Here is a 17907-nt window from a genome sequence, read left to right on the forward strand (position 1 = left end):
AGGAATTCTAATTTATCTGACAACTTCTAATGTAATATGTAATAAAGAACTTTTATACATATATATCGTTTATCTGATAGATAAACTATATATATATGTGTAAAAGTTCTTGTATGAAACATGAAAATAAAAAATCATAATAATATGTTCTTTTTCCTATTTTCATACTTCAAATTATTAGTTTATAAAAAATTAATATGCAATTAACATTTATTGAACTGGAGCTAAATAATTCTTTTATCATTATTTTCTGTCTCAACACATGAACATAAATGAAAAAAACAGAGAATAAAAAAAAATTAAAGAATTTAAAAAGGATACAAAAAAAATTAAAGAATTTAAAAAGGATACAAATTGTGATGCGAAATTTGTTGACCAGCGTAATCGATCATCACACAAGCTTGTCGATAATGACTCTCAATCGAGATGGTTTGTTGCGATTTCAACTTCAGTGTGTATAAACCGTTTTATTTTCCGCTGTATTCGACGCAACGCAATGTTACGTAACACGACATCGGCGCTGCGTCTCTGCAACGATCTCTTCTTCCGTTGCTGCGTATTCTCATTTTGTTCTCATACCACACGTTTTCGGTCGCGACTTCATGCTCGAACGCCACACATAAGTGGGCTACTTGTGCATTTCTTTCTTTCTCTTTCTGTCCCTCAGCTATTACCACCTTTGTGTTAAACACGACGAACGCCATGAAAATAGACATCGACGGAATGTGCGGTGTGCTCCGGCGTGATTTGTTTAATATCAGCTAAATGTCACTCCGCAATAGCCATCCAAGTAACTATTCCATTAACCCATAAACGCTACTTCCTTCTGCATCTAGATAAATTTTTTTCGAACGACGGCGCGAGGATAATTTCTGCATCAATAGGAAGTATCCTGCGATCGGTTAAAATAAGATAATTTATATTATAATAATCAGATTACACACAGGCCTCTCTCGTAATAGCATGTTACGTTTCGCTTCCGTTTCCATTGTTACCGTTTTCCTTTTTTCACGTGTATTTTTTTTTATTTAATTTTAATATTTGTTTTAAGAGGCAGTATTCTTATCTGTGTACCTACCGCATACAATGAAGTTATTATTATTATTATTATCATCAAATGTTGAGACAGATGTTGGTACAGAAAATTAAGTGTTTTTCTTTTCTAATGTATTTATCATTATGTATTCTAAAAACGTTATGTATCGTAATATATCGTAATGTATATGATACTATATTTAGTTTCAAGATTAGGTAAATTAGTTTTTATTTTTAACTAAGTTATAAGAATTAAAGTTCATGATCTATACAATTAATTGGTTAAGTTAAAAGTTACTTAAACAAAAACTAAATTAAAAGTTAATTTGATAACAAATTAATTTATCAAAGTTAAAAGTGTTAATTATACACAACCATATATATATACATATATATGCTTTTCTCTATATAATCAACTTTTCAATCGTAGATTAAATTTAGGCTAAATAAAGAAAAGATGAACTATTACCAAGAGATGTCAAATGTTTCAAATTCCAACAAACAAAACGCTCAAAGAGATCAAACAAATTCCGCTGGCATTATTTTTTACTTTTCTTATTCTATGTTGCAAGCAATCCGCGGTGATTTTAATATTGATGAATTATTTTGACTTGTATAAAGAAAGTTAATGTGAAGTCTTTCTAAATTAACAAGTTTAAGTTAAAAGTTGACTCATGTAAAATTAACTAAATTAATTATTAACTGAGTAACTAGTGCTTACTCAATCTGCTTATTTTAAGTTAAAAATTCGTTCTATAAAAAATAAATATTCACTTTCTTGAAAATGAAAAGGTAGCAATTATTATGTAATTCTAAATATATGATATATCATGTAATATATCATACTGACGTACGTATATTAAATGCTGCAACGATATACGTCATATATGTCATGACGATAATGAGAGAAATTCAAATCCGGACGAATTGTCTCTCTCCTCTCATGTATACGCACATATATCGGTACATTGACATACAATCGCGAGACTATTATGCTTGCGGTGCGCGTGTCGTTTCCTTTTTCCTGTGAGATTTATACATCCCACAAAAAACTTAGGAGACGCTTATAAAATATTTATATGTCTGCATTCCGTCGGCAGTAAAAAGGCACGTGACACACATACATTGAATTAATTAGAGTCCTGCGGGCACTAAAACGCATTTTGTTCCGCGAAGATTAGCGGGGACTATCCCTCCAGTCTAGAACGCCGGTCGCAGACATGTCCACAATTAGATGGCACGTTTTGATATATGCGTCTCACGGCGGATGCATTCCAATCGGAATTATCTCGGGACAAAGATCACTCCGAGAAAATCTCTTCTCTTTAAACTCGACAGCACGCTTACGAATCGACAACTACTTCCTGGTTAAAGTAGTTAGTTCGTCAAACCATTTCCTCAGGATTTTTGTTTAAATGTTAGCTGCATATTGATGGAAATACTATCTTCATGTCTGTAAAGTTAGAAGATAATTCGGAAACTATGATATTTACAACTAAAGATGACACTTTTTATACGTATTCCTTGAGATTAATGTCCTATTTTCAACTTCTAGTTTTTATTTTTTCCAACCACAATTAGGATTTTAATAAAGAAGTACTGTAACATATTAAAGATAAATACAGAAACAATGTATAAAAATTTTAGAATTATTAACTATTATTGACTATTTTGTTTTAAAAATATAGCCATAGGGCTCATTTAATAATTACGTCATGTCACGAGAGGAGAAGATCCATTAGTTTCCGTGACGAATGTGATGGCGGGGGGAGATGGAGCGAAGGTAAAAGGAACGGCATATTAAGCCTGCGATACACGATGCTTATTCTCGGATCGAATTTTGGAAAGAAATCTAGTAATATAATAGAGACGGTAGAGAGGAGGGAAATAATTATATATGTGACGTAATATTGAAATATCGTATTATAGAAAAGGAGTCAAATATTTCCTAATGAAATGTGACGAAGGAGGGGAGGGGGTTAAATATTTATATTTTCACTTTCTATTACGTGTACATCTCTATTGATTCAGCTGACAAACGTATAAATGAAATATCTATAAGAAAAATACAAAATTAATAATACATAAGATTATATATATCCTAATTTGTTAATATTGTATATATATTTATTTTAATTTCGCTCAAAATTATTATGTATTATTGATTATTTAAATAGTTAAATAAAGCTATAGGAAAGAATTTTTTCGATAAATAATAAACTTATGCAGGAGCCGCTTAATATCGTCGCTGAAAATCCAGCAACCTTAAACCTCTCCAACTACTTTAAACGCGCGAGAAACGTCGAGGATTTGTTTGACGTTTCAGCTATAGAGATCGTGCGATTCGATCGCGGTCACCGCGTTTAATTAGCGCTGATAGGATAGGATTATACACCGACGCGCGCCGCAATATATTTCACGCTCGGATCGCGCGAGTCGCGACGAAAATAAAACCGCAATCGCGAATGACCCGGGCGTTTTTCGAGCGAAAATTAGTTATTTTTTAATTACGACGCGACGCTCGCGCAACGGCCGCGTTAAAAATACCATCATCGCGTTTATGGACGGCAAAGGGCAAAGGGGGAGAGAGATTTACCCACCTCTAAATTTTGGCAAGAGGGAAACAAATTATGAAAATCATAGAAGTAAAGAAAAATGTAATTGATACATTACAATCTGTATTTTACATGAGAAAAAAACTGCACGGAGAAAATATTGTCGTAAAAATTGCCACAAAATTTGATAATGTTGGACCATACCGGAATTATGACTGAAATGATTATATGTATTGTAATCTTTGGTGATGCGTATGATGAAGTACATCATTAAAGAGTACGTAATTATTACACACGTAATCATTTCAGTCATAATTCCGATACGATCTAGCATTACAAAATTTTGTGATAATTTTTGTTACAATATTTTCCCCGTGTACAATACATGCTCTATAATTAAAGCTCTAGAATTAAAAACTAATGACAAAGTATTAGCAATGCTTTATGAAAATGAATGTAACGAAAATTTCTCTATTTCACCACCAAATGTTCCTTGGCCCAACCGTACACAACGCGCACTACTGAAAGATCTTTCAGTACATTGCGAAGGATGAAAACCTGATTTCAGTCAAGAATATCAGAAAATCGCTTCAGTAGACTATGCATGCTATGTGAACACAAGAAAATGGTTCTCACGAAAAGAAAGAAACTGGAAGAAGTATTAAGAAAGTTTACTAAAGATCCTCGAAGAGGCTTCAACCCTCCTGTAATCTTCAGGTCTATTTGACCCGAAAACTACATGAAGGTTAATATTAGTATGTTGATAAATTTTGTATAAAGATAAATTATTACCCCCCCCCCCCCNCGCGTTATACTTGATATTCAGAAAAAAAAAAAGCACGAGCAATAATTAGACTGTAACATCATCATCATCATCGTCATCGTGGTCATAGTGAACCGGGTCGTTTCGACACTTGGCGTTGTATTCTTGCTTGACAAAGAAATCCGCGCAATTAACATATTAATGTCGGTTTTGCATAATAGCCGCGGACGACTCCGTATGATTTAAAGACACGGCCATTGTATATTTACCTTCTCACGTCGCTCTCATTTTAATCGTACTCGACACAGATATCCCTTTTCTAATGCAAAACTATCAGTTTCCAGGTCGGTGTCAAGTGTTTATGCAGATAAGCGTGGTTTATTCCTCTGTGAATAATAGCGACAGTTATCGCCGATCTCGTACATATTGTTTCCTACATAATCGAAAAGGGAACAGATCAGCAGATTACCTCAATTTTGTGTAGAATTTTACCACTAGCTTTGGCACACTTTTTTCAATTATAATAGCCAAGAAATATCGTTCCGCAGAAACGCTCAGGGAACGTTGAGAGGAAAAAATAGTTTGGCAAACTAATATTAATTAACATTGACAAAATCATGAGGAAAGAGGTTGGAAAAAAAGATTCTGTGTCAAGTTAATTTTGTTACTATCTACTGATTGCTCGGATAAAAGAAAAGTGTCCGCCTAATTTTACAGGTGTGCTGAATCGATCACAAATATGAAATAACTCGAAAAGTATTCGTATTTAGATGACTTTATTCTGATACTTTTATACGTACGTATAATAAACACAGGAATCGATTTGTGTTAAACAAACTATATGATTCTATTTAAAAAAATGAAGACCTTGAAATGAAATCTTGAATTATTGACTGTGCAACAAGTTAAGATCATCATCTTATATTCCCTTTCAAACCCTACAAATTTTATTAGAAACATTTTCCCGTATCTTCCATATTTTTCGAAATATTTGCCTGTTAAAATTAATGAAAATAATTAAATGAATCACTCTATATATACAAGATATTCCAGTTCAATAGAGACAAATTTCGTGAAGGCATAGAACAAAGTGAGGTTCAAGGTTCGAGATTCAAAGTTTGATATACTGATGTCTGCTGCTAGATAAAACAACTATCATATATTTGTAGATTAGACCACTCTGAACAAAAAAGTCCTGTATCATTTTGCAAACACCATGCAAATTTTTGAGCTATAAATTAAAGAAGCCTCTATACATGGCCATTTCCAATAATTATAAATCAACAACTCGAAATTTCGCGTGTCGTTTGCAAAATGACTTTTTTGTTCATCTCAATCTATTCTACGCCCTCACGAAGTTTCTCCTTGTTGGCCTGAGACACCCTGTATAGTATTATTTGTTCATAACAATTGTGTTGGCTATATAAAACGGTCAATTTATATTACCATTTCATATTTGCTACTTTACTATAATTATACTTAAAAAATTATTATAATTCATAATAAAATTTACACAGTTCAATCGCACACTATTCCTACATCGTAATTGAAACTCGTAATAATATTTATTATATTTTATTCACTATAATTTTTTTAATTGTGCCATTATTAGTTCCAGACATCATACATTTTTCTCTCCCAGTGAAAGGTCATCATCGATCTGCCAGCATCCGAGCAGTATTTAGTGCCTCCTGCCTCGAGCACGCGATTGATAAACGGCAATAAAAAACAGCATCGATCGACGCGTTCAGTTTCATTAGGATTACGTGAAATCAATCTTGCCGCTCGTAAATTGGAACGCAATCTCGATCGTTAGGAGATACCTCGCATCCGACGTGACTTAATTACTTCGTAAAGGAAGAAAGATTGTCTATGTTGTATGAATAATTATACGTGATGTTACATACGCGATTTGCATTAATTCGATTACTAATTTTCCGCGTTGAGCCGACCCGATCGGCTCGCGTGGTAAGAATGAGAGAGAAAGTAACACCTGATAATTTCGTAACGCGAGAATCACGTGCGCTCGTGCGCGAGTTTCCGAATAAAGGAAGAACGCGTAATCCGGAAAAACGCGCAATCACGCGGCGGATAGACGTCCGTGACAATGAGGAACTTCGTTGAGACGCCCGACGCGTCTAATCAGCAAAGCTACTTTGAATATTATCGCCTTGAAAGTGAGTTTCGAAACTCGTCCCAGAAAACTCCTTCGAACGCGGGTTTTGCTACGTTGAGCGCTACTTAAGCACCACTTTCGAGACCCAAAGACCTGCATGATCCGGTCCACAGTGGGGCAATTTGCATTCAAATGTGACGGAAATGAGTTTTTAGCACTTTCGGTTGGTATGTGACACCGGTGATATTAATTCATAAGTGATTCCTTTTTAATTAGACTGTATTAACAGACAAATATATATTTATGTTTAATTCGATGATATATCTGCTATATGTGCTTCTTAATAACAAACAATAAACTATAATAAATAATAATAACAATTAATTTTCCAAATAAAATATATAATTTGTACGTATATGTTAAAGCATATACGTTGTAAGATGATATCATTTTTAAATACTCAATTACAACATTCTAATTTCTAATCGTCTGTATGTATAACTGTCTTAATACTTCAAATAAAATTGTTCCTAAAATATTTTGTTTTCCAGTAAAAAAGTTTATATATAATTTATATATATTACTTACATATAATAAACAAATTTCGAAGTCAGGAGATGCCACAAATAATAATAATTATTAAAAAGTCTCAAATATTATAGTAAGAATTTCATATCAAGCTAAAACAATGTAATATTCGTTATAAAAGTAATTCGTTATAAAAGTAATAGAACTTAACCATTTACATAAATATTTGATTAAAATAGCTGAAAGCATCATTTCCATGTTGGAATAACTATGGGAAATTCCAATTTTCCGATATATTACAATATGAAACGACGATATGAAATGACAACGTGTTTCGCACAAATGTAAACGCTTCGCTTGAAGATGGCAGCGGTAATGACAGCAGTAATGATAACAGCAATCAAAATGACAAAAAGTATCAGAAACGTACATATGAATATGTTTGCCATTGATTATATGTACATAACATGCTTCCTTTGAGATTGCAACTTTTTACTCTCTGCCAGGTTTTGATAGCTGCACTGTGCGGCGATCCTGAAGAGTCGCTATTCGCGAACGGCAATGATAACAAAAGCCCCACTTATTATAATCAAGCAACAGGATACGAAATGCATGGAACACGAGTGGCGAAACGTCGCTACTCGCACGTCAGCGCCGTCACACCAGAGGAAACGATTGAATAATAAATAAGCGACGGCTCATCGCGCGAGCGAAGCAACATCTGTCCGCGCGCACGTGCGCGCGAATTCAACTTCATTGAGTGCGATCCGACCCACCGAGACGCCCGTTTCTTCCGATTCACTGCGGCCAAGTGGTATGCGCTGCGCTCGCCTGTTATCAGTGAGTTTACCTCGTTATCGTCCAACGAAGGGCACGTGTGCCACCATCTGGTGGTCAGTCGACCAAACGTGAAAATCCTGCGCGCGCAACGCGCTCTTATCGATGAGACGCGGTATGAACGCGGTAGAAGCAAACTGGATGGATCGAACGAGAGGAGCGAAGGGGTGAGAGGAGGCCGGTGTGTATGCGTACGTGGGAAGCGGAGAGAAGGAGACGGAAGCGAAGTGAGGGAGAGAGACGGAGAGAGGAAGAGAGAGAGAAAGAGAGATATGTAGAGCGGCGCTTGATCTCTGGAACGGGTCAGTCGGCTGGGAGGTGGGTGAACAGCTTGTCCGTGGCGCAGAGCGACACATATGCCGTCTTTTTGGAGTCTGACAGACCGCTGGCAAGTGCGCAGGTATTCGTCGCAGGTAGCAGCGTCGGTTCTTTAACGCACCGCTGAATAAGCCGACGAGGAGGAGCAGGAGAAGGAGGAACACGAGGAAGCGGCCAGGTGGGGCAGAAAGGTGTTGTTGTAGCGGCCCGGTGAGAGGCGAAAGCGCCGTGAGCAGGAGGCGACGAAGATGCCGGTGAAGACGGAGGTTTTGCAGAAGGAGGAGTCCGTCGTGCAGGCCGTAGACATTGACAGGCCTTACTGGGATCAGAGCACTTATCGCGGTCGAGCCCTGCATTTCCTCACGGTGACAAATCCGCTCAATATCTTCGCTTCGACGAAGGAACTCGAGCGCGCGCGCGAAGTCGTCAAGAAGTACAGGTAGCCGTTTCAGCTATAATTAGTCGCTTCTTCTACTTCTTCGGTTTTCTTCCATCTCCTTGTCGCGGGAGAGACGCGTAATCGTTGACGCGCGCGTGGCAAACGTCTACGTGATAATGTCGCGCGTTACGTATGACCGGTGTCTGCGTCACGGGGTTAGGAACTTGATTACCCGGCGACTTCTTTATCGAACGATCGGCCGTGAAGGAGGGAGGAGAGGCGCGATCAACAATTCTGTTCGAGAATGAGAGAGGGAGAGAGAGAGAAGCGTGGCTATCTTGATTGTCTCGCACGTTTTTTCCTCGTAATTTGGTTTTGTAATTTTTATACGTATAATGTGACACTTGGATGTGCGTTCTAACGTTCGTTCAGCCGGTCGAATTTCAGTTGCAGTTTGCGTTATCTTAACTCTTAAATGCATGCATTTTTTTTTATTACTGAATTTTTTTCTTTTTTAGGTTCATAGGTTGTCCCAGAAAATGAGGAAAATATTAAAAAAAATCTGAGGCATATGTTGAGCATTGCTTTTGTGCCTTTTGGATTGTATATTTCGTTCTAAGGAAGAATTTGGTCTTCCGCGTTTAGGTGTGTCTTTGATCTCGACAAAGAGGAAAAATAAATATGTTGCAAATTTGCAACACTATGCATTTAAGGGTTAATGAATAATTTCGCTCGAGAGGGAGAGAGAGAGAAAAAGAGACGGAGAGCCGCGCGTCTCCCCTACTATCTCGCGTCTTTTTTGGCTTGTAATTTAATTTGTAATTGTTGTGTGAGTTGTTATATTTGTGTCGCCTTGATATGCAAAAAATTTCTCTTTTGCCTGACCACATTGCCTCGGTAAATTAAATTGCAACCTGCGTAATCTTAACGCGTTGAACGCCGCGTGAGTTATCGGCGGCCCTCGTTGGACTTTCCGTTCAGGCTGCATAATGCATATTTCACGTAATCTTTTCTCTTCGTAATAATAATTTTCGTAATCTTAAATATTATAAGATATATTCTATGAAGATATATGTGTAATCAAAATATAATAAATATAGTAATATCGTGGATTATCGGTGGTCTACCCGGATGGAAAGTCACGTGAAATTGGCGCGGTGCTCAACGCGTTAATAAATAATTTCACTCGAAGGAAGAGTGAGAAAGAGATCGAGAGCCGCGCGTCTATTGTTCGTAATTCGATTTGGAATGTTTGCATACGTATCAACGTTTTGTGACATACATCGATGTAAGCAACTTGTCGTTCGCTCGACCAGGCGGATTGAGTTGCAGCTTGCGTAATCATGATATGATCGCAGAGAGAGCGACGACGCGGACCTGGGCAAGTTCGGGATCACCGAGAACGAATTGTGGCGATGCAAATATCTTTACGACAGCGCCTTCCATCCGGACACCGGCGAGAAGATGCTGTTAATTGGCCGTATGAGCGCCCAAGTGCCCATGAACATGCTGATAACCGGCTGTATGATGACATTCTATAAGTACGTAATCGATGCGCCGCGAAGAAGAAATCTTCCTCGATAAGCGGACTTCGGTTCGCGTTACTTCTCGCGTAAAAATCCATACGAGTGCGCGCGCGCTTCCCGTTGCGATCCGATAACGATATCCATCAGCTGTCATGGTGTTGGAAATCCTGTTCCAGAAACGGCGCGATACGCGACTGTATCGTGAACGTCGGAAAAAGAAAATTTGAAATCCAAATTACACGAGCGGGCCGCCTAGAAGACTAGGCCGTCACTCGAGCGTCGTGATGTTAACATTAATTCTTATTCGGGCAACCTATAAGTATAGCGCAGTCGAGCGAGATGATAAAAACGAAAACGTTTTTCGAAAATATTCAAGATACACTAGTATTTAATCTTTCGTTTCTCGCGAGAGTAATATTAAATTAAAATGACGAATAAATTGACACGAAATTAAATATTAATTGTCTATAAACTAGATGGAAATTACATACAAATTAGAAATTTTAATTTCAGATGTAACCAAAGTATGAATTTCGTTTAACGTGCGAGAAAAATGGTTTCGAGGCCCGACGGAGCCTCGCTTGTTCGGATAAGGCGCGTCCATTTTGGACGCTTTCATGCCGAAAGCATTATTCTACCCGGCATTTGAGGTAATTGGTCCGTAATAATACTGTTAGAAAGGTAACGGTTGATGCAACACAAAAAAGAAGCTCAACAATGTTTATGATGTATAATATACGGCTTTGATACACTGAGAAAAATGATCATCGAGTAAACCGATTAAACGATGTATCCGATGAAATTACCGATAAAACTTAATCGAAAGGAACCTAGTCGCCTTTTATCCGTTGTAATTTTCATCGGATGAAGCAACTTGGTCGGATGAAGTGACAAAATGATCGGACTTGCACTTGATCAGATATATCCGTTACTGGACCTGTTTCCAACTGAACTGCCCGACTAGATATGACCGGATATTTTTCTCTATGGCAAGAGCATAACAAACTTACACAATGTTTAAAAACTCATAAAGAAACAGAAGAGCAGTTTGATCGTTAAAATAAGACACGTGACATTGAAAGTCGTTTTCGCACCTGACACGTGTCAATAGCGCTAGCACTGACTTCAATTATCTCAGCTTCGGTACGGTCGATCTTGTTCTAACTTTACACACATGTAGATCGCGCTTCGACGAACATGTGAAAGTTCGTAAGGATTTCCAAGAAAACGTTTTTACGGACCAACTATCTTAATTAGCAATCTAGACGGAACGAGGCGTTCGGTAGGAAAGCTTGCGAAAGGAACGCGGGCTGAACTCGCCGAGAACGCCCGTTAAGACACGCTATGTTTACGATTGTTTAGATCGACGCCGGCCGTGATATTTTGGCAGTGGATCAATCAGTCGTTCAACGCTGTGGTGAACTACACGAACCGCAGCGGCTCCAAGCCGATCGCGTCGGATACATTAGCGCGGAGTTACATCGGTGCAACCGGAGGCGCCGTCATCACTGCGCTGACCCTGAATCGTCTGGCCCAGCATGGCCCACCATTGGCGGGCCGTTTGGTGCCGTTGGCGGCGGTCGCTGCGGCTAATTGCGTGAACATTCCTCTCATGAGGATCACCGAACTGCAGAACGGTATTGAATTACAAAACGCAGAAGGCACGAAGGTCGGCCAGAGCAAGCGCGCGGCAAAACAGGCAATCGTGTCTGTCACGTTATCGCGAATACTAATGGCCTCTCCGAGCATGGGTAAGTTTTACAACACACTCCGTTAATCAGAGGCTTCTAACCAATATTTTTATACATTCATCAACTTTTCTAATAAGTATCTCGGCTCGTTATCTGGCTCGCATGCGCAAACGATTGGATAAGTTCGCTCTTTGTCGAGTTCATCGTTGAGATAGTTGTTTAAGTAAAAGTCTGAATATCTTGGTCTTTTTGATGAATGGTCCAGTTCCTTATTTGATGAAAAATGATGGGGCTGAGGATCAAATAAAGGGACCCTATTTGTAAGTAAATATTATTCTAAGATAGGGAAGATGAATGATATTAAAATAATAGGAAACATTAATTTTTCAGAAAAGTAAAGAACGCTGAATATTTTCCTAGATATGAAATAAGGACAAGGAAAAAAGGATAGATAAGAAAGAATAAAAAGAAACTAAAGTAAAAATATCAACATGTAGATACGTACCTGACTAAAATAACTTTAGTCTTTAAATACGAATGTTTAATTTTTTAACATAAATTACTTATATATGTTCATTATATGCATATATATATTCGAAATTTAAATATTTAAAGTTCAAATACTCGTATATTTAAAGACCAAAATAACAAGAATGTCCGAGGATAGGTACGTGTCCAGGCATTGATACTTTTATGTGAAAAAATCTATCGCTATCTATATCAGCCGTGTTTGGCTTTTCATGATTCTATATTTCTAAATTAATAATTTAATAGAAGCAGATTTTATTCATTTTATTTTAATAATCTTTTATTTATAAATAATATTATATATGTATAATAAAATAAATCACATATATACCTTCAGGAAAATATGTCTGCACAGAAAGGATGAAAATACTAATTGATTGTTGAAAATTCTACAAAAGGATCAACAAAAAAAATAAAAATAATTCATACCCCACACGTGTGATGATGTCTCTTACATTCAAAATGTTATATATTAATGAGTGAAATCTGCTCGCTTTTTAGAATTTGCTGACAAAGCTGCCATATAAAATCCCTGAATACTTGTATTTTTACAACCTGGTACACAGCTAGTCATATTAATTTATCATATACTAATCTATTGTATAGACAGACGTTCTAATATCAAATTAGACACCATTTTTGATCAAAAAGCCGGAGATATCCAGACTCTCACTTGAAGAACTCTACGTTGATCGTGACACTTCGTGATTATACGGTTATTCCCGCACTGTGAGACGCTTGTTTTGCTCTGATCATTGCAGTATTAGCGCCGATAATTATGAATTACTTGGACCGGAAGAAGCTGTTGCGTAACATGAAATGGGCCGCCGGGCCGATTCAAGTGCTCATCTGCGGAGTCTGCCTTACTTTCGCGACGCCGCTCTGCTGCGCCCTGTTCGCGCAACGCGTCCCTATCCCGGTGCACCAGCTAGAACCAGAAGTGCGCAGCAAGATACAGTCTTCCCAGCCCGAACTGGATACGGTGTACTACAATAAGGGCCTTTGAAGATTGAATTGGGATTGGATGCCCGCGCGAGTCTTCACGATTATCTCTGCATATACAGTCCAAGAGCGCGGCCTACTCTCTCCCTCTCCCCCTCCTTCTCTCTCTCTCTCTCTGTTTCAAGACTCACAGGTATGGAAAGACTATGGAAGCATTCCCGCGAGCTCGACGTTCGGACAGCGGCCGAACGCGCGTTCCTCACCGGAGGACTTTCAACAAGGAGTCCCACGCGAATTCCACTTAACTCTACTCGCCGAATCGGACGACTGGAACTTCCGCAAACAATCGAGACTACGGAAACCTACCGCATCAGCGATATCGCAAACGATTCTTTTAATTGCGAACGCACGTCCAGATACATATCTTCCTCTCCATTTCGATCTTCGCGTCATATAATTTCGTAAGATTCAAGAGATCCAGGATTAAACGTAACGAACGGGTAACGAAGACAATAAAATATTGTATGTTCCGAACAATGTAATGAGTCTTTATTACGGAATATCTTCCCTTATCGTAATATGATTATCACGTGTTCGCCGGACGACTCATGAATCATAACGTGTCGAGGTGAACTTGAAGTTCTCGTAAACGGAAGGTTCCATTGGGTCGATCCTCCTCACGGGTTTAGGCGGCTTAATCTTCCGGCCGAATCTACCGGTCTTGCGTTGCCAGAGACCGCTTCTCGGCCGGTTCCCCAATTCACGGTTCTTCTGGGCGCTGCCGATCTGCGTGGAGCTGTGTATGACGTTCGACAATCGGCCGACCGTGGCCATGCAAGTCTCATGCAGGCTGAACTGTCTCTTGCTAGGTATCTGGACGATCACACGGTCGTCTTCGCGCTTTATCAACTTTCCATAGCTGCCGGCTGTGTGAATCAGGGTGCCGCCGAATCCTGGGTACATCTCCACGCAGTTCACTATAGTCCCGATGGGCAGAGCGCCGAGAGGATAGGCGTCGCCCTCCGACGGCCGCACGAAATTACGCGGTATTCCATGGTGGGTGCGCAATATGTCGCCCGGCTTCATGTTCTCCGTGGCCAAGATGTACTTCAGCTCGCGACCGACGCCGATCAACGCGACGAAGGCCGTCCTACAGCCATCCTTGAAGACCTCGAGGACCTTCTCCTCCTGGGGCGGCTCATCCAGGTCCTTCGGCCCGTCCCTCACCCATTTGATCCAGTGGTATTTGTGCTTTATACCGCCGCCGATACCCTTAGCTATTACTCTACCTGTTTCAGCGACATAAAGGCGATTGGTTCTCCCAATGATGATTATGAACGGCTTAAAATGAAGAAAAAATGAGGAAAGTGATAGAGAGCTATCCCAGAGTCTGACGCGACATTCATGGATTTTCTTATATGACATTTCGTCCAAAAGTGCCCTGACTGCGATCGGAAGTTTGATTATCATTTATCCGGGACTTGCATGTTATAAACTTAATGTTTTCATCATTGAGGTAAACGATGATTAACCTGAACCGACGTGTAAGTTATCTTCCAATGATTTCCCCTTTCTACAGAGAAGTCAAGTATATTAATTCCATTCAACCTGCGATATTTCACGAATGCAAAGGTTCTTCTCTTCTTCTTATTGTCTACAAAATTCTAGTTCCATTCCCAAGACAGAATGAAACACACATAAAATAATAATCGTAATCATAAAAATATTCCTTGTCTTTTTGTATATCGTTGGGCAAAGATTATTAGATTCTTTAAGCCAAAAACTTAACAGCTTGATGGTAAAAACGAATGAATTTTGTAGATGCTATTTATTGTTTGGAAGATGCAAATTGTTCACAAATAACTTCTTAAGTATGCTTCATTGATCAAAACAATTGATTAAGTAATCTGAAAGAGCTGTTTGATGATTGAACTGAATCAGTAAACCAAAACCATATTCTAATCGATATTCATTATATCTTGCTTTATTGATTTAATCAATGTGAGCTCCTGGTTTATTATGTAACAGAAGAACTGGACAGTCCCCTTGAACTGTTGAGAGAAATCGACTTCCGCAGGTTCTATCAATTACTGTATCAACGCCAAGGCAAGGATTCGTTAATTCCGTGACATTTTTCGCCAAGTTGAAACAGAAAAGCAAAGAGAACATCTAATACAAATTTTACCCATAACTGCCATGTTTACTATATTTGCTGTGCTTTGAGGTTATGTCAACTTATATATCACGTCAAATGGTATTTTAAAGAATGCAACATTTAGAAATGATCGCGAAGCGCTCAATTTAAACTTGACGTTGTTAACTTTTAGACTTTTATTGAAATAATGTTTAAATATATTTAATAACAATGCTTTATATCGTTTCTCGGAGGAGCACAAAAACTCCGATCCACCGCTTACCTTTTCCCGCTCTGATGTTTAATTATTAATTGATTTATAACGATAAAGAATTCCGGTGTTGTAATTTAACAGAGATACTACCAACAAAATGATATTATCTCACGTACCTGTGACGGGATCCCTGCCAGCTAAATTCGTAACCTGCAACGGCTCCACCGTATATTCATCTTTGAAATGGACGATTCTTCGGTAACTTTTGCCGTCGATGCCCGGTTTTGGCAAGTTTAAGAATTTCGTTTTATACCTCCTCGGCACTTGATTCAGCACCATTCCTGTTAAACCAACAAATTCGGGTATTTGTTGGAACAAAACACGACGTGCAAGCATCACGGTAGACATCTTTGTGATCTGTTCTTTTTAGCTGCACTGCTGAACTGGTGCAATAAGTTAAAGCGAGACAAAATATACTTGTCTCACTCTAACTTATTGAACCAGTTCAGCAGTGCAGCTAAAAAGAATAGAAGTCTGTTCGTTTTCGTAATAAGTTGAAGCGAGACAAGTATATGTTTTCTCACTTCAACTTATTGCACTAGTTCAGCGGTGCAGCGGAAACGAACAGATCTAATGTGCCACTTGAGTGATATCGAATCAGATCGAATCAAAGATGGACGACGCACGAACGATGAATCGATGTTCAATTTTTGACCTCTCGATAGGTCGATTGTCTTTCCAACTTTTTCAAATTCGATTAGTGTCCTCGTCGGTAGCCTCTTCTAACATGATTTGTTACAATTTATTAGTTAATTTCATTGAACATGTGACTGTTGTATGTATTTATTATATATATACTTCATTGCCTCTAAGGCTTCTATGTTATGTTAATAAATAAGAACAAAAGGCTTAGGCGCTGTTCGTTCACGCTTCTTGAAAATAAAAGGTCCGCCTGATTGGTCGTCTAGCCGTATTGTGACTTCAATTTTTCATTAGAGTCTGTGACAATTTATAATAAATATTTTAGAATATATTTAGCAGAGATTCAAACCTCATTCTTAGCTGAGATTCAAACCCGTTAAGCGAACGAATTACTCGCAACACAAGCCTCGGCAATCGACTATTATACCAAAATGTAGTTCCAAAATCCCCGCTACGAGCCGCCACTGTTTCTACTGACAAATTGAAGTAGTAGTACGATCCAACGGCAAATCAGACGAATTTTCATCGCCAAGGAGTATTATTTCTCAACTCCCCTTTCTCAGCGGTAAATTTGCAAGCAGCATTAAATATAATTAAGAATAATTTCTTAAACATTACATAATCGAAAAGAGTAAAAAAACTAATCGATCATTTCTCAACATTTTATGGTATAACGATCATCAGAGAGATCAATTGATGCAGAACATATTTAAAACATATCTCATAGATCACAATTACATATTAGAATATATTCGAAATTTCAAAGTTTCGATTGACAAACCTTGGCATTTAACGTTCATATAGTTCAGTCAAATTAAACCTGTTGTCTCAACTTGTCATCTCTTATACGAAACACGAATAAAAATGGCAAAAGACAGCATCCATCCATACCTCTCACGTAAGCGTGGTGGATCAAATCCACCGAAAGCAGCTGAATCTAATTAGTCCTTTGTCCGTACGCGAATACGCGATTTCGTCGGCAAGCCGCGTTGCATCATTCACGCCTTCGCGATCTCTCGAAAATCCGCGATTCTCGACGAATCCCGCGCTAAGACACGCGACCGCAGGAACAGACCCGCGCGTCGGCCGCGCTCGTCGTAATGAGGCCGCGGCTTGATCGCGGCGCGTAAACGCGCCAATTAACCGCCGTTTCTCAGAAGTTCGACGCGTAAATCCCGCCAAGTGATAACGAATAATAAACGCCGGGAGATACCGGTGTGTCGTCGGTTTATTGTACACCCCTACGCACGCACATACAACACACACACGCGCGCGCGCGCGCAGAAAACTGCCGCCGTGGCGTCACGCGCGCGCGAAAGAGAGAAAGAGAGGAGGATAGAGGGAGAGAGAAAGAGGGAGGGAGGAAGAGAGAGAGAGAGAGAGAGAGAGAGAGCTACGCGCGAACGAACGAACGAGCGGTCCCGCGTAGAGAAGCGGGCGAACAGGGCGGCGGAGGGGAACGCTTAATTGGCCCGGGGTAATTATTTTATTAAGTGAGAAGATGGCGGATGGAATGCTAAGAGAGAGAGGCACACTGGTGCGGTCTGCCGACTAGGGAGCGTCGGCGAAAACGACGGGGGCGGCAGAAAGGAAGGGCGGGCGGCGAAGAAGAGCCGTGGAGAGCGGTGACGCGGGGGGG

General features: G+C 39.2%; 2 protein-coding genes across 2 annotated transcripts; one reads left to right on the forward strand and one right to left on the reverse strand.

The window, feature by feature from the left end:
• The first annotated feature begins 8102 nt into the window (after positions 1 to 8102).
• LOC106745067 (sideroflexin-1) lies at positions 8103 to 13755 on the forward strand. Its single transcript, XM_014620330.1, has 4 exons — positions 8103 to 8591; positions 9890 to 10072; positions 11420 to 11808; positions 13038 to 13755. The coding sequence occupies exons 1-4, from the start codon at positions 8401 to 8403 to the stop codon at positions 13280 to 13282; spliced, it is 1008 nt and encodes a 335-aa protein (XP_014475816.1). The 5' UTR covers positions 8103 to 8400; the 3' UTR covers positions 13283 to 13755.
• On the reverse strand, positions 13746 to 16003 carry LOC106745068 (39S ribosomal protein L2, mitochondrial). The gene is made up of 2 exons (XM_014620331.1): positions 15743 to 16003; positions 13746 to 14507 (listed from the first exon to the last, which is right to left on the reverse strand). The coding sequence occupies exons 1-2, from the start codon at positions 15972 to 15974 to the stop codon at positions 13825 to 13827; spliced, it is 915 nt and encodes a 304-aa protein (XP_014475817.1). The 5' UTR covers positions 15975 to 16003; the 3' UTR covers positions 13746 to 13824.
• Positions 16004 to 17907: the final 1904 nt, after the last annotated feature.

Source organism: Dinoponera quadriceps, unplaced genomic scaffold, assembly GCF_001313825.1.
Source record: "Dinoponera quadriceps isolate SergipeBrazil2010 unplaced genomic scaffold, ASM131382v1 scaffold717, whole genome shotgun sequence".
Classification (NCBI taxonomy): Eukaryota; Metazoa; Arthropoda; class Insecta; order Hymenoptera; family Formicidae; genus Dinoponera; species Dinoponera quadriceps.